This window comes from Pinus tabuliformis, chromosome 9 (genome assembly GCF_031772625.1).
Source record: "Pinus tabuliformis cultivar Carrire ecotype Pingquan chromosome 9, CPIR1, whole genome shotgun sequence".
Lineage (NCBI taxonomy): Eukaryota > Viridiplantae > Streptophyta > Pinopsida > Pinales > Pinaceae > Pinus > Pinus tabuliformis.
The window spans coordinates 1,179,261,820-1,179,286,956 of NC_142307.1; the positions used below are offsets into that span (position 1 = coordinate 1,179,261,820).

At 39.7% G+C, this 25,137-nt stretch overlaps 1 protein-coding gene across 1 annotated transcript; it reads right to left on the bottom strand.

The window, feature by feature from the left end:
- Positions 1–3,363: 3,363 nt before the first annotated feature.
- On the bottom strand, positions 3,364–3,852 carry LOC149152781 (disease resistance RPP13-like protein 4). The gene has a single exon (XM_089443603.1). It carries the CDS (start codon positions 3,850–3,852, stop codon positions 3,364–3,366), a length of 489 nt encoding a protein of 162 aa, XP_089299729.1.
- Positions 3,853–25,137: the final 21,285 nt, after the last annotated feature.

Here is a 25,137-nt window from a genome sequence, read left to right on the forward strand (position 1 = left end):
CTCTACCAGAATCATCAGTTTGCCACACAGATGGTTGTCTGTCCTATGTACATGAAAATGAATTTATAAAGTTGAGCATGGGAATTCCCGCCTCAGCTAGACCATGAAAATATTATGAAGATAATGTATTTTATTGTATCTTATTATAGCTCACCTTCCAGTTCGAAAAACCTTGGATCCTCATGATAAAGCATTTCGCTCGACATCAGAAGATTTACAACCTCATGCTTTAGGGGGAAACTGTTATAGACATATTTGGGCACTGCAACCCAAATCTCAGATGACCATAAAGCGAGGGCTTCTAATCCCCTAAAAGTGTTGTTTCACACCCTAAAGGAACAAGGTCAGCTGATTACATCATCTCCCAAAAGTTCTCCCTGAAAAGCTACTTAGAACTGGTCAAAATTGGACCATGTCAACTGCTCCATGGTCAGGGTGCGATGCATCTCACCTATTGCACACGGGGGGTGTGATGCATATTGAAAAGCCATAGGGTGTGATGGGTGAGAGTAGACAAATGATAGAGGTAGTTTGCTAGGTGGAAACCCAGAGAATCTTCTAGAAACTGCTCATTTGACACTTGCCTCTCTGAATTTGCCTAGGGATGAGTAAGAGATCATGAAATCTCCAAGTGGAACCAAGAACTATCAAATAAATGACACTAATCAAAATCCTAGAAGTTTACTCACCCACCTGCAAATATCTATATATGGATCCCTCATCCTAGAGATCCAAGGGCTGGAATTTTGTATTTTGTAAGGAAGTGCTGTTGGTTTCTCTGTGAAACATCATAGTGTTGGGCGATTTAGCTTTTCATGAGGTGAAGAGGGCTTTCATGCTGGGAGGATGGCACTGGGTTAGACCAATGGGTTGTAATCCTCTCTTCTACTACTTCTATCAATAAAGCTATTTGAGTTTTCCTCCATATTCTTGTATATTTCTGAATATCGTGTTGATATATGCATTTGTATGGTTAATATACATCTGATCCTATATTGTTTATGGTTATAGATCTCTATGATTTGATGGTATTATGCTTCTTTGACCCTATAGGTGTTCTTTGAAGCGGGACAAGTGAGGAAGGAGTGGCGAAGCACTGTCAAAGGAGGGAGGAAACAAACAAGGAGCCAAGTGAAAGACTGAGGTTGGTACTCTTTTCTTCTCTCTCATCTATCTCTCATAAAGGAAAACACAAGTAACTTTAGTTTGTTTGTTTCTAAGATAGCTACCCATCTTAGTGGGACTAGCAGCTCTGAATGGACACTAGTTTTCCTGATAACAACCTTCCATACATATTATTTTGTCTGCACATAGCTATTGCTTTTTCATATTGCTTTTGCTTTTTCTCTATTTTAAAAATTTATTTTCCATGTTGTTTCTGCTTTTTCCCTCTGCTGTGATTTGTCGTTGCAAAAGCCATGGAGGCTGTTTGCATAGGAGTAGTAGCCAATATCATAAGCAACGTTGTTAGCATTGTTATTTCTCCACTAGTCCAACCCATAGATGGTGTTATTCACTTGGATAGAATCACACAGTTTCTACGGGAAAATCTAGGTAGTGCGAGAGTATTCTTAGATGACATAGTCAACCAATTTCAACATCAACAAAGAAGTATCCCTCCCCCTATGAATGATGGGTTGGAAAGGCTCCGAATTTCCCTGCAAAATGCGGAGAGTGTCATAATACGATCCCAATAACGGAAAGGTTTCTTAGATTGCCACTTCTGCAAGCCCAGATTGTGTGGAAAAATTATAGAATACAAATTAAATATCATTGAGCACCGCAATGATCTTGAAAATTCCATTTCAACCAGAAGTTCTACTCTAGGGATTATTTCTTCTGAGCTAGTGGAAGCAGGGGCATTACTTCAGCCAGTACCAGAGTCTGGCCTTGTGGGCTCGAGGATAAAAGCAGCAGAGATGTGGCTAAATAATTGGCTTGAAGATGCAGAAGATCATCAATTTCGGGTAATAGGCATCATTGGCATGGGTGGCGTTGGCAAGACAGCGTTGCTAAAATGGTCTTTAACACCCACAAGAAAGGTAATGTGTTTGAAAACATGATTTGTTTAATTGTTTAAGTAAAGTTTAACATTGAGGAGTTGTAAAGTGTTATTGCGAAAGAAATCAGTTTAAACCTGGGGATTGATAGTTCTAATGCTGAGAGAAGTTTTACTATTCTTGACATGCAAAAGTGGGAAATTTCTAATTATCTCAAGGAGAAGAAATTTCTGGTCATTTTGGATGATGTGTGGAATCAAATCCACCTGGAAGAAGAATTGGGAATCCCCTTGGGCAATTATAAAGGTAGTAGAGTGGTAATATCTACCCACAATAGAGAAGTGATTCAAAGAACGGGGGCAAATGATGACTACTCGATACATATAAAACCCCTATCCATGGAAGAAGGATAGTGATTGTTTGAAAGAGTTGCCTTCAATGCAGGCCATGCTCCTACAAAAATTGTAGAGGATATTTCTAGAAAAATTGCAGAAGAGTGTAAAGGTTTACTACCGGTGATAAATGTTGCCGCAACAACAATGAGGTGTTATACTTCTGCTGATGATTGGAGTTTTGCTCTAACTCAAATGAAAAATGTAGATCCTGATTTTCTAAAGATGTACAATGGAATTGATGAAGATCTCTATGGGAGAGTCAAATGGAGTTACGATCGTTTGAACGATTGTAACTTACATAGCTCTTTTCTATATTGTGGCGCCTTTGCCGAAGATGCAAGGATTGAGGTGGAGCAATTGGTGGAGATGTGGATAGGGGAAGGATTGGTTAGTAGTAGAGACGTAGGATGCAGGTATGTAAAGCTTTTAGTAGAATGTTGCTTGTCTAAGCATGCTATAGATAGCAATGATTTGCAGTGGATGATTACTGGTGAAAAGGAGTGGATAAAAGTTCACGACATTCTTCACGATATGGAATTCCATATTGGTGAAAAGGAAGAGAAATGTTTATTTATAAAAAGTCAAAATCTGGACCGATTTCCTACAGAACAAGTGATGGACGATTGCTCCACCTCAATCTTTGTGTCTTCGGCAGAGGTGCCACAATATAGAAAATAGTTCTGTAAGTTACGATTGTTCAAACGACCGTAACTCCATTTGAGTCTCCCATAGAGATCTTCATCAATGCCACTGTACATATTTAGGAAAAGAGGATCTACATTTTTCATTTGAGTTAGATAAAAAATCCACTCATCAGCAAAAGTATTACCCCTCATTGCTGTTGCGACAACATTTATCACCGACGGTAAACCTTTACACTCTTTTGCAATTTTTGTAGCAATATCCTGTATAGTTTTTGTAGGAGCATGGCCTGCATTGAAGGAAACTCTATCAAATAATCACCATCCTTATTCCATGGATAGAGGTTTTATATGCATGGAGTAGTCATCATTTGCCCTAATTATTTGAATCACTTCTTTGCTGCAGATAGAGATTACCACTCTACTACCTTTATAATTGCCCAAGGGGATTCCCAGTTGTTCTTCCAGGTCGATTTGATTCCACACATCGTCCAGAATGGGTAGAAATTTGTTCTCCTTGATATAATTAGAAAGTTCCCTCTTTCGCATCTCAAGAACAGTAGAACTACTCTCAGCATTAGAACTGCTGATCCCTAGGTTTAAATTGATTTCTTTCGCAATAACACTTTGCAACTCCTCAATGTTAAACTTTCTTGAAATAGTTAACCAAATCACATTTTCAAGCACATTACCTCTCTTGTGGGTGTTAAAAACAATTCTTAGCAACATCGTCTTGCCAACGCCACCCATTCTGACGAATCCTATTACCTGAAATTGATGATCTTCCGCATCTTCAAGCCAATTATTCAGCCACATCTCCGCTACTTTTATCCCCAAGCCCACAAATCAAAACTCTAGTAATGGCTAAAGTAATGCCCCTGCTTCCATTGGCTCAGAAGAAACAATCCATAGAGTAGAAATTTTAGTTGAAATGGCATTTTCAAGATCGCTGTGGTGCTCAATGATATTTAATTTACATTCTCCAATTTTTCCACACAATCTGGGCTTGTAGAAGTGGCAATCTAAGCAACCTTTCCATTGTTGGGAGCACTGTATGACGCTCTCCGCATCTTACAGGGAAATTCAGAGCCTTTCCAACCCATCATTTAGAGGGGGATGGATACTACTTTGCTGATTTCGACATTGATTGATTATGTCATCTAAGAAGACTCTGGCACTACTTAGCTTTTCCTGCAGAAACTGTGTGTTTCTATCCAAGTGAATAACATTATCTATGGGTTGGACTTGTGGAGAAATAACAATTCTAACAATGCTACTTATGATGTTGGCTACTGCTCCAGTGCAAACAGCCTCCATGGCTTCGCAACGACAAAGCACAACAGAGGGGAAAAGAAGAAACAATATGGAAAATAAATTTTGCAAATAGAGAAAAAGCAGAAGCAATATGAAAAAGTAGTAGATATTTGGAGAAAAAATAATATGTATGGAAGGCAAGGTAAATAGGTACAACAATGAATCCAATTAATATAATTTGAGCAATGGTCGTTTCTCTTGATTTTCTTTAGGCAGAATGTGATGGAGAAAAGGAAAAGTGAGAATAAAACATCTTGTCATGGACAAGGAAGGAAGGAAGCAGTATGAATGTGACCAAAGAAAAGAAAAAACAGGAGAGCTAAAAACCATGGAGGTACATGCATGTGACTGAAGAAAGAAAAGGGGGAGAATAATAAATAGGCAAGGCTAGCAATGCAACGAAAAACAAACTTGCAAACAGAGAAAAAGTAGAACGAATATCGAAAATAAACTTGTAAAACAGAGAAAAACATAGCAACAGATGATGTTGTCTTGTGTTCGTCCATTCCAGACTCTTCACTTCTTGTGAATGAGGAACAACCCATCGATGTAGTTGGTGTTGTACAACCAACATGCACTGTCATTCATGAAGAGTATGAGTGGGAGCTTGAGCGTCAACACTCGGTGAAGGATGAATCCCTTCCGTTCGAGATCCCTCTGTTCTTTCCTAACATCGTTGGTGAACTTGCCAACCCAGATTTCGCATGTGTGTCTTTATCCATAGATGCACCCATTGTTGATCTTTCATAGGATACAATGTATATTAGTCCATCATCCAACAATGGAGAGGACCAATCATTCATTGGAAATCCTCTTGATCTTTCATTTGATCTTTCCAGAAACACAGAGGATGAACATCCTTTCTCCTCATCTATCCCTCTGTGTAATTCATCAAACCATGAGGATGCCAACCAACATCTTGAATTTTCTGATCTTGGTTTTTGTGATCTCTTCAGCTCATCCTCCGATCATGATGTTGATTCACTTGTTGTTAATTGGTATAATCCACTGGTCTTTGAACATCCATCTTTCAACAAATTCGAAACCCCACAGACCATTGAGGCACTTTAGCCTGAGCTGATGGTTATGTCAGGCCGTCGTTGTCCTAAGGTTGGTTTCGCTTTCGATAAGGAAATTTTTCAAACACTAAAGGCTCCTTAACACTCATCTGTATGCACTCAAGATCAATCTAACACTAAGATTTTACTTCCTCCACTCGAACTGCATGATCCCATTACTCATGAATTGAAGGATTCTTACATTGCAAGCACTCGTATGCAATGCCAATTATCTTTGTTTATTTCGCTTACATTCATGTCACAATCAAGAGTGTTCTTATGCTTCAAAGTTGCACGTAGTGTCACACAACATCATGGTAAGTCCGCGGACTTCCCATCATGCACATGCACTTACTTATGTCCCATGGGCACTTTGAATCACGAAGTGTGGTTGTCTTCATTGTTATACCTTTTTTGCTTGCTAGTTCGCACTATTGGGTTGCTCGCGGACCAAGCCTTCACCAAAATGGGTCTACCAATGTGTCGGTGGATGCATTGGAAGTATCACTTCATGTGATCATGCCCATGTACTATTAGTGTAGGAGTAGGAGTAGAGTTTTCTTTCAGTTGTTTTCTTGCATGCTTGTTTTCTTACGTGCTTTGTTTGCTTGTTTTTTCACTTGCTTGTTTGTTTACTTGCTTCGATTTCATTTTTTCCTCTGCTTTTTCTTTGATTTGATTGTTAGTTCATTTGCTTGTTTCGTTCATAGTTTAGTTTTGCATCAAACCATGTATGACCCTTGAAGTGAGTTGGGTAAAGTACAAGAGGGCTTGTGCAACTATCTCTACTTGGTTATCTATCATCTTGCCTCTGTATGATGAGCTTGTTACTTTTAGTCCATGATACGTCAAATTAAAATACACAATGTTCAAAGTAAACCTTGGTGTAAACTTAATGCTTGTGCACTAACTAGTGTCACCTTCTCTAATCAATTGTTTTTGGGTTAACCCTTGTGAGCTCAGTCAAGTAGAGTAAGGTAAGGGGGAAAGACCTTAATAGGTACATCAGAGATACAATAAACTACTTCTCTGTTGGAACAACCTCTTCTGCTCTCAATAACTCAGGATTCCTCTTCTGCCTCTGAAATGAATAAGTGCTATGCACAATGAAAAATGAAAAAATTAGAAGTAAAAAATTAAAAATTAAAAATGAATAAGGCGAAAGAAGAGAAAGGATTCTTACACAGGGAGGTGATGCAAGTAACTCCGCTAGTGTACTGACCAGGCTCACTAGTAGTGAAGCTATGCTTGTGTTCCTATGTGACTCCACCGAGGTACTGTCCAGGCCTGCTGGTAGTGGAGAAACACCAGAGATGAAACTAATACTCTAATGACTATACCACTTGTGCACTTATATACCCCTTGACCCCAATCGAAACAACTGTGTTGCCTTGGCTTGTAATGTGTGTCAATCGACCAAGGGTTTGGCAGATGCTACATCTTACAATCAAGTTAGTGTGAAACCAAGATGATTTGAAAACTGAACAATACTTCCGGAGGTGTTAGACTTGCTTTTCATGAAAAAGGTCTATGTAAAGACTTGGAGTTCTACCAGTGTGTCACCAAGTGTTGTAGCGGCTACAACCACCCTCCAAAATTTTTCCTTAGCCTTTTTTGGAGCCTCCCTACCAACCTTACACAACACTTTGTCTTGCTTTGTCAAGTACACAAGCTTAAAGTGTTTTCCTCGCATAAAGGCAGACTGTCGATCATAGTTGATCCATCCCCCTCATAGGCTGCTCACCCGAACTTGGTCCAGTTGTAGGTTGAGCAAATTCCCCTTGAAAATTGTGCATTTCTAGAGGGAAACCAATCTTCCATCCAAGAATTGTGAAATCCTCTATGACAACCTGCTAGGCTCTGGGATTGCGCAATCCTACCAACCATTATTGCAGCAAGATTTGCGCAAATTTTCCTAGCAATAGGATGTTCAGCCTAGAATTTGTGCAAATCTAGGCAACAGTTAGCTACTTTGTGTAGAAATTGCATAAATCTCCTTGGAAGCCAGCCCAGCTCCTAGCTAGAGCTGCACATTTTTCTCCAATAGTTGAGGAGTCCCTTGCATGTGTAACTGAGTTGACTGGTTCCCTCTGGGACTAAGAAAAAAAGACTTTCATGCATGGCTTGCTTCTCCCAAGGCAGCATATAAAGGCATCTCTTGTTTCATGGATCTATGTTTAGCAGTTCGAGGTTACATGCAAGGAGCAATTCCAAAATCTCCCACCAAGTGTTTCTTCCCCTAAATTCGTGGCATGCGCATCACAACCTCGATGTTATCAAAACTCATCAACCAGATGCTACAGAGCTCATTCATCATATCAACCTTGGAGCTCTGACATCCCACATCACATCTAGGAGAAGTTGTCACATTCCACTTAGCTGTTTTCGGTAAGCTTACTTCCCATGCCTTATGTTGCATTTCTGTCGCTTTTTGTGTTTTCACTTGCAGGAGTACTATTTTCTTGATTTATTTGAATGCTTGTTGTCTTTTACATATATACTAGCTTGTCCTAGCTCTGTTTCAGTTTTCATTGCTATCTCACTGATGTCGCATGCATGAAACTGTTTTACACGGATGTTCGCCCAACCGGCGAACTGCCTCACCCACATGCATGTTGATCTATTTGGTGAATCTTTCATTCATGTTTTTCATGAATTGTCAATCACTTATGCTATCACTTAGTGTCTCCATGCATTCACTGACTTACTTGTTTTAGTTCCTCATCAGTGAGTCGGGCCAACCTTGGCCTAGGCTCTGCCTTCGCTAAGGCTGCATTGTGCAATTTGGGAAAGGAAGGTTCACCTTCCTCTCCAAATTTGTGTATTCCTACTCGACACTAGCCTTCAGGACTATTTTGTGCATTTCTGGAGGACAATGCATGCTTGACCCAAGAAATTGCATAGATATGTCCCTAGGCCAATGGTCCTTCCCAGTTGGAATTGTGCATTGCGCAATCCCAGTAGTCGACACCTAGACTGGACTGGGAATTACACAGTTCCAATAGTTAGCTAGTCTCCTAGCATCCCATAATGTGCCTTGACTAGTCTTAGCAACTGGTCTCCCGACCTCATGGTCAAAATTGCACATCCTTCATGATCATTCACCCAGGTATGTTGCAAGTTAGTTCTCATGTTCATTTTGGTTTTCAAGTGACAGATTGCTTGCTATGAATGTTGCCATGTCTCCAGGTATAGAAGTGATCCGGAATTAAACAGGAATGCAACAAATTACAGAGATACCCATATACAAAAATATGCAGTGGAAATAATACTTTGTTTCATTAATGGAAAATACTGAAATATGCTTACAACCAGAAATGGAAATAAACCAGCTAGGGCGATGGTAGCTTATCTCTGAGAAGAGATGTGGTGGCTACATGCCTCTGAATTGTGTTACAATGAGGCTCGAAGGCCAATTTATTGTTGAGAAACAATGGAAAACCTTTCACATCCCGAAACCTAACCCTAGAAGATGAAACACCAAATTGTGGGCCCCGTTTGGGAAAATTGGTACATCAATTTCCCGGGGTCGTAACTTTGGCATACGATCTCTATTTGACACGTATAATAGCTCGTTAGAAAGATCTATCCAAGCACTACCAATTTGGGAGGCAACATGGGTCCATGGGTCCATGGACCCATGTTGCCGCAAATTTCCCAAAAAATGTCATTTAGGACCTCAAAATGGCTCCGGAAGTTCAAGACTTTAAAAACTGCTAAAAATAGTAAACTGTGCTACAATTTAGGAAACTGAAAAATCTGAAAGAGACAGTTGTGGGGGTCCAAATGGGATAGGTGGGTGGCCACCAACATCCACCTAGATCAAGCAGGTGTTCATCGTCCTCTTAGAAATATAGGTACAATGGTTTCTAGGGGACCAGAGACGAGGACACCATTTAGAGCACGCTTGGGGATGTAGTCAATAAAGTGTCTATGAGCTTGCCTACTCACTAAGACATCAAGTTGTTTATAAAAAAGGACATCAAGAAATAGCATCACAATGAGTAACATCATTAAAAACAGTTGAAGACGACATGCCAAATGCAACGAGTGCAAGAGGAGTGTTGTTGACAAGACGGAGGTGAAACAAGGTTTCAAGCTCAAATAGGTTCATTGATGATGAAAGCAACTTTGGAGACTTTGGCTTTGGAGTGATGGCACAACATGAAGATTGTAGGAAGGTAGAAGATGTGACAAGAAGGAGTTGCATGTGTTTAAGAAGCAACTCAGGAAGAACATGAAGTTGCATAGGCAGACGAATGAGTTGCAATAGGATCAGGAATAGTAGTGGGCGCAACGTGCACTCGTGAATGAAATTGTGCCCAGATAAGTTAAAGATTCATCCTAGCAGCTAACACGGAGCATACATGGTGAGCAGTGTGGCTGATCACCTACAAGGAATTCAGCAGCATGCATGTCATTGTGCGCACTCATGCAATCCAACCCATTCAACACACTCACCAAGGCGAAGACAAGAAGCAAGTCCAACTGGAGCCAAACGAGTACTTCAGCAAGTTGATTTGCATGACCGCTAACACACACTTGAAGATCAACATGGACACTATGCATCAATGTGCTTCCGATTCAGAAGTACCCAAGAAGACCATGCACATGTTAGCATATGAGTTGGATGAAGGGGTGGAACCAATGCGTCGGTTGCAATGGAAGCAAGAATTCGCTTTAGCAAGATGTCACCATGAGATGCATGCACACCATCACGAATGACCAAGTTTGGCATCAGCTCACGAGCATCACCATCACAAGCATGTCAAAGAGTTGGTCTCACCAAAGTGGACCAAGTGTCAATGATGTCTTGCAAGGCTTGCTCAAGCCATGTTGTCTCACATGAGTATATGTGCATTGTAATGTTGAGTCATGTCAAGTGTAAGTCAAGTGTCAATAGTTGGATGTAACAGTCATAGAGTAGGTGAAGAGTTGTGAGGGTAGTTGAACTGTCACAAAGGGGAATTTCAAGGGTCACCCCGCCCTTTACTATAAATAGTCCCTCATAACTCATTGTATAGGATTTTGGTCAGCCAAGCTTCTACTGAGATTATCTTGAACAAGGCTTGCATAGTATTGTAACGTGCCTTGGCTTATCCACTGCACAGAGCTAGTACATCTCTTTGGAGGAGCAGGTGGATGTGGTTGTAACGTTCCACTGTTGGGGCTAGTAGGTTTACGTGGATGTATTGTATGATTGTGACTTACACTTCTTTATATAATAAGAGCCAACACATTTTCATGCATATGTTGTTATTGTAGTTGGATTGCTCTGACTTCTTTAATGATATATGTTGTTTGAGTTACGTACTTGTGTATGAACTGATTCACATGAAATTATATGAATCTTGTTGTTAACATGTTGCATATGTTGTTAATGTTGTCACCATTTATGTCGACTGCTCTGTCGGAAATCAAAGAAACCTTTCACTTGAACCTTGCGATAACAATCGTCGCACTCATCTTGGACAGATCCATGAGTACTGTACGTGTTATCTTACCTTGCATGATGTGACTGCCACATCCGAGTGGACTGCTCTGCCGGAAGCTTTGCATGTCTTTTGTGTTGTGTGTTTAGTCAAGTTAGGAATGATCCTTTAGAACTCACTTTCACCTCCTTCCCCCTTCGAAGTGTTGGAACCTCTCATATACCTTCCTTGACTCATTGCATCAGTCACACCCTTGTTGTTGACAGAGTTATTCTACTTTCCTATGTACGACATCACGGTCAAGGGATTACCTTATGACCCACTGTCGGGAATCCTACATCAAACTATCTGAGCTCTAATTGGGACTTCTTACTGGGGAGATCCCCTTAACATGTTGGCGGGTATAGCATCGTCAACAGAACCAACCCTAGAGAAAGAAGAAATGAATTCAGCTATATATTGTAATGCATGGGAAGGAATTACCACTCATCAAAATCTCAAGATAGAAGGACATATCAAGAAGAAAAAGGTAATAGTGTTGATTGATAGGGGTAGTACCCATAATTTTATTCATTGTAAGATAGCCAAGGAATTGAATTGCTTCCTATATCTAGCACCAAAGTGTCAAGTGATGGTTGCAAATGGAGGAACTATAAATTACTTTGGAAAGTGCCATAATATCAAGCTAACCATGGGGGAATGTGTATTAAATTTCAATTTCTAGAATGATACAATCATAAAATTGTCATATATACTTCAAATAACATATTACATCATATAAAACAAAAAATTACATCATATAAAAAATAAATTGTCAAATTATAAATAATACATTTCATTTTGAGAAATATAGAAATTATTAAAAAATGTAGTAGTTAGCTAAATTATTATTTTAGAGTACTTAGATTACATAACTTTTAATCTATTGGTTCTTGAAATACACCTTGAAATAACCATTTTTTGCCGAGAGAGATTTCAATCATATTTATTTTCAAAGTCTTTGATATAATGGTTAGTTAAATTATAATTTTATATTGTTTAAATGACATTTTTAATATCAGTTTTGCGAAATACTTTACTCATTTTGAAATTCCATAAGATAATTAATGCAAATGTAATTATCTCTCTCTCTCTCTCTCTCTCTCTCTCTATATATATATCTCTATATATATATATATATATAGATATATCTATATATAGATATATATTACAATACATTTGAATCTAGTTATGTAAGTCATGGTCAAATTAGCATAATGGAGAATGGTTTAGGTCCTTTTTAATAGGAGAATTTACATGGTGACTCTAATGAGATAATTGAACCAAAATATTTTCATGAAATTGCAATTTCCAGCTATTAACACTATTCATGAAATGGTATTTGTACAATTCAAATTTGCACGAAATTTGAGGTTGAAACTCCAAAAGAAATTTGGACGAGAAGTTGTGCAATTGCGAAATGATTGAACCATGCATTTTTGGTTTTATTCTCTGGCCTTCCATGTTTTTTATTCTCCTCCTTTGCCTCCATCTGTCACACTCTCCTGATTTTTCTTTCCTCAGTCACACTCATACTACTACATTCCTTACTGATGCCAAGATGTTTTTTCTCACTTTTTCTTTTTTCCCCTCACACTCTGCGAAAATAGAGAAAACAGAGAAACGACCATTGCTCGCCCTATATTACTTGGGTTATTTGTGGGGCTATTTAACTCGCCTTACATTCATATTATTTTGTCTATAAATATCTATTGCTTCTTCATATTGCTTCTATTTTCGATATTCGTTCTGCTTTTTTCTCTATTTTGCAAGTTTATTTTGCTATGTTTTGCTCTGTGTTGCAAGTTTATTTTCGATATTCATTTTGCTTTTGCTCTGTTTGCAAGTTTGTTTTCCATTGCATTGCTAGCCTTGCCTGTTTATTATTCTCCCCCTTTTCTTTCTTTGGTCACACTCATGTGCCTAATGGTTTTCACCTCTCCTGCTTTTTCTTTTCTTTGGTCACACTCATACTGCTTCCTTCCTTCCTTGTCCATGTCAAGATGTTTTATTCTCACTTTTCCTTTTTTCCATAACACTCTACCCAAAGAAAATCAGGAGAAGCGACCACTGTTTGCTTTATATTAATTGGATTCATTGTTGTACCTATTCACCTCGCCTTCTATACATATTATTTTGACTGCAAATATCTACTGCATTTTCATATTGCTTCTGCTTTTTCTCTGTTTGCAAAATTTATTTTCCATATTGTTTCTGCTTTTTCCCTATGTTGTGCTTTGTCATTGCAAAAGCCATGGAGGTTGTTTGCACTGGAGCAGTAGCCAACATCATAAGCATCATTGTTAGCATTATTATTTCTCCACTAGTCCAACCCATAGATGATGTTATTCACTTGGATAGAAACACACAGTTTCTGCAAGAAAATCTAAGTAGTGCCAGAGTCTTCTTAGATGGCACGGTCAACCAATTCAACATCAGCAAAGAAGTATCCACCCCCCTTTGAATGATGGGTTGGAAAGGCTCTGACTTTCCCTGCAAGATGTGGAGAGCGTCATACAATGCTACCAACAATGGAAAGGTTGCTTAGATTGCTGCTTCTACAAGCACAGATTGTGTGGAAAAATTAGAGAATGAAAATTAAATATCATTGAGCATCGTAACGATCTTGAAAATGCCATTTCAACCAGAATTTCTACTCTAGGGATTGTTTCTTTTGAGCCAGTGGAAGCAAGGGCATTACTTCAGCCAGTACCAGAGTCTCGCTTTGTGGGCTCGGGGATAAAAGCAGTAGAGATGTGGCTGAACAATTGGCTTGAAGATGTAGAAGATCATCAATTTCGGGTAATAGGCATCGTTGGCATGGGTGGCGTTGGCAAGATGGAATTGTTGAGAATGGTCTTTAAAAACTAGAAGAAAGGTAATGTGTTTGAAAACGTGATTTGGTTAACTATTTAAGAAAAGTTTAACATTGAGGAGTTGGAGAGTGTTATTGTGAAAGAAATCAGTTTAAACCTGGGGATCAACAGTTCTAATGCTAAGAGCAATTCTAATGTTCTTGACACGAAAAAAAGGGAACTTTCTAATTATCTCAAGGAGAAGAAATTTCTGCTCATTCTGGATGATGTGTGGAATCAAATCCACTTGGAAGAAGAACTGGGAATCCCCTTGGGCAATTATAAAGGTAGTAGAGTGGTAATCTCTACTTGCTGCAAAGAAGTGATTCAAAGAATGGGGGCAAATGATGACTACTCCATACAGATAAAACCCATATCCATGGAAGAAGGATAGTGATTGTTTGATAGAGTTGCCTTAAATGCAAGCCATGTTCCTCCAAAAACTATAGAGGATATTTCTAGAAAAATTGCAGAAGAGTGTAAAGGTTTACCGTCGGAGATAAATGTTGCCGCAACAACGAGAGCTTATACTTCTGCTGATGAGTGGAGTTTTTCTCTAACTCAAATGAAAAATGTAGATCCTGATTTTCTAAAGATGTACAGTGGCATTGATGAACATCTCTATGGGCGACTCAAATGGAGTTACGATCGTTTGAGCGATTGTAACTTACAGAACTGTTTTCTATATTTTGTCGCCTTTGCCAAAGACGCAAAGATTGAGGTGGAGCAATTGGTGGAGATGTGGATAGGGGAGGGATTGGTTAGTAGCAGAGACGTAGGACATAGGTATATAAAGCTTTTAGTAGAATGTTTCTTGTTTGAGCATGCTATAGATAGCAATGATTTGCGGTGGATGATAACTGGCGAAATGGAGTGGATAAAAATTCACAACATTCTTCGCAATATGGCACTCCATATTGGTGAAAAGGAAGAGAAATGTTTATTTAGAACAATTCAAAGCTAGATTGGTTTCCTACAGAACAAGTAATGGACGATTGCTCCACCTCAATCTTTGCGTCTTCAACAAAGGCGCCACAATATAGAAAACAATTCTGTAAGTTACAATCATTCAAATGATCGTAACTCCATTTGAGTCGCCCATAGAGATCTTCATCAGTGGCACTGTACATCTTTAGAAAATCAGGATCTACATTTTTTATTTAAGTTAGAGCAGAACTCCACTCATCAGCAAAAGTATTACCCCTCATTGATGTTGCGACAACATTTATTGCTGACGGTAAACCTTTACACCTTCTGCAATTTTTCAAGCAATATCCTCTACATTTTTTTGTAGGAGCATGGCCTGCATTGAAGGTAACTCTGTCAAACAATCACCATCCTTCTTCCATGGATAGGGGTTTTATATGTCTGGAGTAGTCATCATTTGCCCTGATTCTTTGATTCACTTCTTTGCTACGGGTAGAGATTACCACTTTACTAAATTTATAATTGCCCAAGGGGATTCTCAGTTCTTCTTCCAGGTGGATTTGATTCCACACATCGTCCAAAATGAGCAGAAATTTGTTCTCCTTGAGATAATTAGAAAGTTCCCTCTTTCGCATGTCAAGAACAACATAACTGCTCTCAACATTAGAACTACTGATCCCCAGGTTTAAACTGATTTCTTTTGCAACAATGATCCAGATTTAAACAGGAACGCAACAAATTACAGAGATAACCATATACACAAATATGCAGCAGAAATAATACTTCATTTCATTAATGGAAAATACTGAAATATGCTTACAACCAGAAATGGAAATAAACCAGCTAGGGCGATGGTAGCTTATCTCTGAGAAGAGATGTGATGGCTACATGCCTCTGAACTGTGTTACAATGAGGCTCGAAGGCCTATTTATTGTTGAGAAACAATGGAAAACCCTTCACATTCCAAAACCTAACCCTAGGAGATGAAACGCCAAACTGTGCGCCCCGTTTGGGGTAAATTGGTACATCAACTTCCCGGGGTCGTAACTTTGGCATATGATCTCCGTTTGACGCGTACAATAGCTCATTAGAAAGATCTATCCGAGCACTATCATTGTTGGAACGGGACAAAATGGATTCCCCAAAAAACGTCGTTTAGGGCCTCAAAACGGCTCCGTAAGTTCAGGACCCGAAAAAATGCTAAAAATAGTAAGTTGTGCTACAATTAAGGAAACTGAAAATGCTGAGAAAGACAATGGTGGGGGTCCAGGTGGACTTGGCAGGTGGCCACCAATATCCACCTGGATCATTCCTCCCCCCTTAGGAAGCAATGGTCCCCATTGCGTTGAGCCCCTCCATGAGATGAGGAAACTTCAGCTGAACTTGTTCCCTGGTGAGCCACTTGCCCTGCTGAAGGAGTTGGCCTGCTTTGACAACTCGATACAGTTGGATATTCTGTTGGCAAGTGTTCTTGATCTGTGTGTCCATGATCCGATCAGTTGCAGCTTGTTCCATGCAATCTGGATTTAATTCTGTGGGTTTGAGTTGTTCTGCAATGTCGGATGTGTCTAGAAATGGTGGAAAGTATGGCCGAAGGCGGTCCACATTGAACACTGGGTGCAGTCCAAGGAATGGGGGAATGCTGAGCTCAAATGCATTGTCTCCCATAGCCTTAGTAATGGTGTAAGGACCATATCAGAGTGGTCTCAATTTCCGATAGGCTCCAGTAAGGAGTTCCTTTTGCAAATGCAACCAGACTTTGTCGCCCACCTGAAACTTGTGTGGCACCCGATGTTGATCATGCCGCTGCTCGTACTTGGCATTTGATTTCTCAAGAATTTCATGGACCTGCTGGCGAATATGTTGGATGCGCTCAATGAAGCTGGTGGCCTTATCTGTTTCGGACTGGACATGAGCTGAATTCATGTGAGTAGCTGCAAGTGGCATGGCCACATCAATGGGGCATAGTGGCTGGAATCCAAAACCCACCTGAAAAGGGCTATGGCCAGTGGAGCTGTGAAGAGCTCGGTTGTAGTTGTGCTGAACATAGGGGAGGCTCTCGTCCCATGTGCGTGGATGCTTTGAGTTATACATGCACAGGATGTGCACAATCATCCTATTGACAACCTCTGTCTGGCCATCAGTTTGAGGATGGAAGGCTGTGGACTTCGTGAGTTTGGTGTCCAGCATTGACCAGAGACTGGACCAAAATGTGCTGAGAAACCGACTGTCCCGATCTGAGATGATAGACTGTGGGATCCCAAAGTGCACCCACACTCGTTCAAAGAAGAGTTTAGCAGTGGCTTCTGCTGAGATATTCTTCTTGCAGGCCATCATAATGGCCATCTTCGAGAACCTGTCGACGACCACAAAAACACAGTCATTTCCATGCTTAGTGGAAGGAAGTCCTGACATGTAATCCATGGAGATGGATTCCCAAGGTCGACTAGGGGTAGGCAACGGGGTATAGAGGCCGTGCTTCTTAATGGTCGGTTTGGCAATGGCACAGGCAGTACATGATCTGATGTACTTCCCAACATCCTGTCGAAGATTCGGCCAATAGAAATAATTTTGTAGTACTGCCACTGTTTTCTCGACCCCGAAATGCCCAGCAGCCCGACTGTAGTGTGCTTCCCAAATCATCTTGGCATGCTCACTTGAAGGAACATAAAGGTGACCGAGGTGGCATAATAGGGCATCCTGGAGGTGAAAATCTGCAACATGCCGACCCTCCAAGAGTGTCTAGTATGTGTGGCCGAATTCTGGGTCGCTTTTGTAGAGAAGTGGCCAATCAGAAGTCTCGTGCCCACAAGAGTTGAGCACGGTGGTTAACGCCATGATCGGTGGCCGACTGAGGCAATCTGCAACATTATTGGTGCTGCCCTTCTTATACTTGATATTCAAATGGAAATGTTGCAGGTATGTAGACCACTTCTGATGGCGATCATTCTGCAATTTCCCTTGGGTCTGTATGAACTGCAGGGGTCGGTGGTCTGTGTGGATGACAGTTTCCTTCCCCAAAATGTAATGCTTCCATTGTCGGCAGGCCTGTACAATGGAATACATCTCTTTATCATAAGTGGGGTACTTCCGGACTGTGTCTGAAAGTGTTTCACTGTGATATGCCACTGGATGTCCATGTTGAGTAAGGACTGCCCCAATAGCATAGTCAGAGGCATCTGTCTCGACCTCAAATGGTTGTTGTAAATCTGGTAACGCGAGCACTGGTGCCGTGAAGAGGCGATCCTTCAACTCCATGAATGCCTTCTGTTGAGATTCAGACCAAAAGAACTTTGCTTTAGCCCCTCCCTTGGTGACTTGACTCAAGGGCCAAGAAATATGAGAAAACCCCAACACAAACCTGCGGTAGAAGTTGGCAAGACCTAGAAAGCTGCGGAGCTCTGTTAGAGTGGTTGGAGAGGGCCAATCCCGAATGACTTGGATCTTGGCTGGATCGACATGCACCCCCTGTTCATCAATGATGTATCCCAGATACTGAACCTGGGTCATGCCAAAAGTGCATTTCTCCAAATTGGCACATAGCTTGTGTTGCGCAGTGTTTGGAGAACCTGTCGGATGTGGTGGAGGTGCTCTTCCCAACTCTGGCTGAAGATCAGAATGTCATCCAAGTATACTACTACAAAGGAGTTGGTGAATGGCCGCAAGATGTCATCCATTAGCCTCATAAAGGTTGCAGGAGCATTCGTCAATCCGAAAGGCATGACCAACCATTCGAAGAGGCCCTCCTTGGATTTGAAGGCAGTCTTCCACACATCAGAGGGTTCGATTGGTACCTGGTGATATCCTGACTTCATATCGATCTTGCTGAAATATTTCGCCCCCTTTAGTTGGTCTAGGAGGTCATCAATCTGCGGGATCGGGTACCTATTACGGACAGTGATCTTCTTCAGCGCCCGATAGTCAATACAGAGTCTCCACGTCCCATCCTTCTTCTGTACCAACACGATCGGGCTCCCACAGGGCGATGAACTCGGACGGATGTGACCTTTCTGTAGGAGCTCCTGAATCTGCCTCTTTATTTCATTGTTCTCCAGAACGGAGTGCCGATAAATTGGTCCATTGGGTAGCGGCGCACCTGGGGTCAGATCGATGGAGTGCTTGACTTGACAATGCAGAGGAACCCCTGCCGGGGAGGTGAAGATGTCCTCGTACTCCTCCACAATCTTGTCCATCTATATTTTTTGTGCAGAGGGACCCCGTCTGGAGGCTGCGGCCACTGTCTTCTTCTTCCCTTGAGGGCGTATCATCAGGAAAACAAATTTCCTGGTTTTGGAAATGATCTTACTGCATTGTTTTGCAGTAATCAAAGAGATGGCGGCAGGTGGTGCTACCTCTGGTATCCTGAACAACTTATTTCCCAATGTAATAATAACAGCACGGGGCCTTGATTCATACACAGCATGTCACTTCCACAAGTATGGTTGTCCTAGTAATACATCACAAACTTCAAGGGGAGCAATGTCACACAATACCTCATCCGTGAAGGGCTTGATGTTGTATGGAAGGCGACACTGCTGGCTCACGCGAAGATCTCGTCCTTGGTGAAGCCACCCAATGGTGTATGGTTGTGGATGTGCTGTGGTCGGTAAGCCCAACCGCTTCACGACCTCTGCCGAAATGAGGTTCTTTTGACTCCCGCTATCAACAATGAACTGTATCGAGGAGCCCTTTACCCACATCTGGGAGTGGAAGAGACGCTCCTCCTCCTCTGGATCTTCGGGTTCATTTTTCTGGATCTTTGCGGTAGCAACAGTGGCACTGGGATCCGCATCAATGATCTGCTTCCCTTTTTCATACCCCTTATCGGGTTCTGACTCAGAGTCGGAACATGCATATGATTCTGAAACCTTTAGCTCAGCCACCAGTGACTGCTTGGCCCGACACTCACTTGTGTTGTGAGTGGAGCTCTTATGGAACTCGCACCATTTTCCAGTGTCCTTTCTCGGCTTCGCGGCGCTGTTCTTTGCTTGCAGCTTCGGCTGGTTGTCTTGGGCTGTCCTGCCTTGGCTTTGTCCTTTGTTCTGTGGTTTAGGGGCACCTTTCCCCTGCTTTGGATTCGCAGATCCAAAGTCTCGCTTCTTTTGTTTAAACTTCTGCTCGACCTTGACGGCATATCGGTATGCTGCGCCGAGCGAGGGGATGTTTAGGAATTGTATTTCTTCTTGGATGTACTTGTGCAGGCAGCCACGGTATTTGAGTATCAAATGTTGCTCCGAATCCTTGATACCCAACTTTGTGCGAAGGGTATGGAAAAGATTGGTGAACTCCGGCACGTCTTGGTCCCTTCCCTGCCGCAGCGTGGTCCACTTTATGTATTCGTCCTCATAGCTTCCAACAGGGTAGTACTGCTCCTTGATGGCATCCCGGAACGAATCCCAGGTGGGTGCGGCTGAAAATAGTGAGCCAGTACTTTCATCCTTCTGCTCGTAGTAGGTTTCCCACCAGTCCTTGACGTGGGGGGCTGCTTTGAGAAGAGCAAAAACAATCTTTTCCTGACTCGAAAATTCATGAACAGAAAAATAACCCTCTAGCAGATTTAACCATTTATCTACGGCATCTGCGTCTATCTGACCCTCGAATATGGGGATTTCAAAATTAACTTGTACCTTAAAGGGTGTGGCGTTTCCAGAGTAGCTGCTGGAAGCCGATGCGCCGCTTCTGGGTAGCCACTGAAGGATCTGGGCAAAGCTGTCCATCATCGCGTTCCGTTGTCGCTCGAGGGCTTCTTCGAGCAAGATTTTGATGGGATCTCCTGCCCCCTCGTCTTTCTTCTCGTCCGCCATGGGAGGCCGTCGGGATTTGCGAGGCTGGTCTTGCAAAGGTTCAACCAGTTCAAGCCCTAACTCCTTATATCCCGACCTTGTTGGGGACATGCAAAGAAAAACAGAGAAAAAGCAGACCGCTCTGATACCACTGATCCGGATTTAAATAGGAACGCAACAAATTACAAAGATAACCATATACACAAAGATGCAGCGGAAATAATACTTCATTTCATTAATGGAAAATACTGAAATATGCTTACAACCAGAAATGGAAATAAACCAGCTAGGGCGATGGTAGCTTATCTCTGAGAAGAGATGTGATGGCTACATGCCTCTGAACTATGTTACAATGAGGCTCGAAGGCCTATTTATTGTTGAGAAACAATGGAAAACCCTTCACATTCCAAAACCTAACCCTAGGAGATGAAACGCCAAACTGTGGGCCCCGTTTGGGGTAAATTGGTACATCAACTTCCAGGGGTCGTAACTTTGGCATATGATCTCCGTTTGACGCGTACAATATCTCATTAGAAAGATCTATCCGAGCACTATCATTGTTGGAACGGGCAACATATGTTGCCCCCGGATTCCCCAAAAAACGTCGTTTAGGGCCTCAAAATGGCTCCGGAAGTTCAGGACCCAAAAAAATGCTAAAAATAGTAAGTTGTGCTACAATTAAGGAAACTGAAAATGCTGAGAAAGACAATGGTGGGGGTCCAGGTGGACTTGGCAGGTGGCCACCAATATCCACCTGGATCAAACAACACTCTGTAACTCCTCAATGTTAAACTTTCCTGAAACACTTTACCAAATCACGTTTTAAAACACATTAAATTTCTTGTGGGTGTTAAATACCATTCTCAGCAATGTTGTCTTTCCAATGCCACCCATTCCAACGATGCCTATTACCCGAAATTGATGATCTTCCGCATATTCAAGCCAATTATTTAGCCACATTTCCACTGCATTTATCCCTGAGCCCACAAAGACAGAATTCGGCACTGGCTGAAGTAATGCCCCTACTTCCGCTGGCTCAGAAGAAACAATCCCTAGAGTATAAATTTTGGTTGAAATGGAATTTTCAAGATCACTACGGTGCTTAATGATATTTAATTTGAATTCTCTAATTTTTCCACACAATCTGGGCTTGTAGAAGCAGCAATCTAAGAAAAATTTCCATTGTTGGGAGTGTTGTATGACACTCTCTGCATCTTGCAGGGAAAGTCGGAGCCTTTCCAACCCATCATTCAGAGGGGGAGGGTTACTTCTTTGCTAATGTTGAAATTGGTTGATCGTGTCATCTAAGAAGACTCTGGCACTACCTTGCTTTTCCTGCAGAAATTGTGTGTTTCTATCCAAGTGAATAACATCATCTATGAGTTGGACTAGTGGAGAAATAACAATGCTAACAATGCTGCTTATGATGTTGGCTACTGCTCCAGTCCAAACGACCTCCATGGCTTTTGCAACGACAAAGCACAACAGAGGGAAAAAGCAGAAACAATATGGAAAATAAATTTTGCAAATAGAGAAAAAGCAGAAGCAATATGAAAAAGCAGTAGATATTTGCAGTGAAAATAATATGTATGGAAGGCTAGGTGAATAGGTACAACTATGAATCCAATTAGTATAAAGTGAGCAGTGGTCATTTTTCCTAATTTTCTTTGGCCAGAGTGTGACGGAAAAAATCAAAAGTGAGAATAGATCATCTTGACATGGACAAGGAAGGAAGGAAGCAGTATGAGTGTGACCAAAGAAAAGAAAAAGTAGGAGAGTTGAAAACCATGAAGGCACATGAGTGTGACTGAAGAAAGAAAACGGGGAGAATAATAAATAGGCAAGGCTAGCAATGCAATGGAAAACAAACTTGCAAACAGAGCAAAAGTAAAACGAATATCGAAAATAAACTTGCAAAACAGAGCAAAACATAGCAAAATAAACTTGCAAATAGAGCAAAAGTAGAACGCATAATGAAAATAGAAGCAATGTGAAGAAGCTGTAGATATTTACAGACAAAATAATATGAATGGAAGGCGAGGTAAATAGGCCTAGAAATAACCCAAGTAATATAGGGTGAGCAATGGTCGTTTCTCTATTTTCTCTGTTTCCGCAGAGTGTGAGGGGAAAAAAGAAAAAGTGAGAAAAAACATCTTAGCATCAGTAAGGAATGTAGAAGTATGAGTGTGACTGAGGAAAGAAAAAGCAGGAGAGTGTGACAGATGGAGGCAAAGGAGGAGAAAAAAAAACAGGGAAGGCCAAAGAATAACTGAAAAAGCATGGTTCAATCATTTCACAATCACACAACTTCTCTTCCAAATTTCTTTTGGAATTCCAACCTCAAATTTCGTGCAGATTTGAATTGTACAAATACCATTTCATGAACAATCTTAGTAATTGGGAATTGCGATTTCATGATGAATTTTTGGTTCAGATATCTCATTAGAGTCGCCATGTAAATTCTCCTATTAAAAAGGACCTAAACTGTTCCCCATTATGCTAATTTGACCATGAATTACATAAGTAGATTCCAATGTATTGTAAAAAATATATAAAAAAAAAATTACATTTGCATTAATTATCTTATGAAATTTCAAAATGAATAAAGTATTTGGCAAAACTGATATTAAAAATGTTATATAAACAATATAAAATTATAATTTAACTAACCATTATATCAAAGACTTTGAAAATAAATATGATTGAAATCTCTCTCGACAAAAAATGGTTATTTCAAGGTGTATTTCAAGAACCAATAGATTAAAAGTTATGTAATCTAAGTACTCTAAAATAATAATTTAGCTAACTATTACATTTTTTAATAGTTTCTATATTACTCAAAAGGAAATGTATTATTTATTATTTGATAATTTATTTTTTATATGATGTAATTTGTTATTTTATATGATGTAATATGTTATTTGTTAGTATATATGACAATTTTATAATTTTATCATTTTAGAAATTGAAATTTGATATAAATTTTAAAATGCAAGACAATTAAATAAAAATTCAAAGATACAAAAAAATTAAATACAAAAAAACTAAAAATATAGGGCATATTAAAATTTTTAGTTAAAAAATAATTTCTCAAATATTTAATAGAAAAATATATTTTATTTGTCAAATATTTTATATGTTGAATATGTTATAACAACATTAAGCAGGAATATAAAAAGAGTTTTGAAGTAAAATCTTTAGCTACCCCGCAAAATCATTTATATATTTTTGTGAATTAATACAGGTTCGTACACACTACTGTTTAACAGGGCAATAATCTTTATCCATCACTACACTTTTTTGAGCATACTAAACAAGGCAAGAGATTGCATGGCTAATTGTCAAAATTCAATATCCCAACTACTCCATGAATCTCTGTATCAGTTCATGAGATCAAAATAAGCAGGTCGTCGTTGTTACCTCCCTCTACTTTTTGTCAACTCGGTGGTAGATTAAAGTAAGTGACATCTATTCTTTTTCGGCCCAACATCCTTCTATGCACCAGTTCCTGTACGCATAGATCATTTTAAGTTATGTAGACTGCTCATATAGCTTGTTACATGTCAATCCTAGCGGATGTTGATTGTCCAATTACTTGGTGTCATATCATATCTTTTTTCAACTGAAAGAGATAGCCAACTACTTGGTGTCATATCATATCATTTTTCAACTAAAAGAGATAATGCGTGGAGCAACTCTCACGCTTACATAATGCTTTTTATCAAAATAAATCATATCTATATTTCTCCTTGCTTAGTTTGTCCATAAAGCATCAGTCTCTATACATAGTGATGGAGTACACATGTCATTTTATAGTGGAAGTTGTACATTAAATTGTACAATACAAATTAATAGTGAAGTACATTTGTCATCATGACATAATAAGAGGTGAAAGAATTGAATCAATAGTATTTTAGATAAATGAATTTAAATATTGTTTAAAAATAATAAATTTTAATTTATAAGGTTAAACTTTAGAAAAGTTTCATGAATTTTTGAACAACTTAGATTTAACGTCAACATCAATTTTTTTTAATAAGTTATTACCCCGCTACTGCAGGGAATAATAAGGTGTTTAATAATATGTTTAATAAAAATATTAAAGGGATATGATGACAATGTTAAAAAGTAAGTTATATTCTTCATAAATATTTTTTATTATTTAAAACTAAAGTTGTTTCTTAAAATTAAATTTTATATATATAAATTAAATTTCTCTTTTATATATAGATTTTTAATACTTGCCTAGTAAGCGATTATAACATTGGTCAAAGTGTATTGGTTGTCCATATTTTGTTATTTTTTTTTTGTATTTTTAATCGAAATTTCATGAAAATGCTTAATATTTTTATTGTTTTATAAATTCAAAAATAATTTTGCAATTTTCTAGAAATCTTATTCTTAGCTTTCTGTTGGCTCAACAACCTCTGATGGAACATAATTCCCCGGGTGGGAGTGTTTTATTTTCAGTATTTATCAGTCCTTGACAATTCATTAATTATCAATCCTTGTTGAGCTTATTTTAACCGAACACAATTAATGATGCCATTCTCATAAACTCTGATGGATATCAACAAAAAATTACTACACAAAGTCTCCAAATATTTAAGAATATAGTCAGTTGCAGGGTCTCGACTACTGATTAATTATGAAATATAATAACATAATCTACTACCAATTCATCTATACTTGT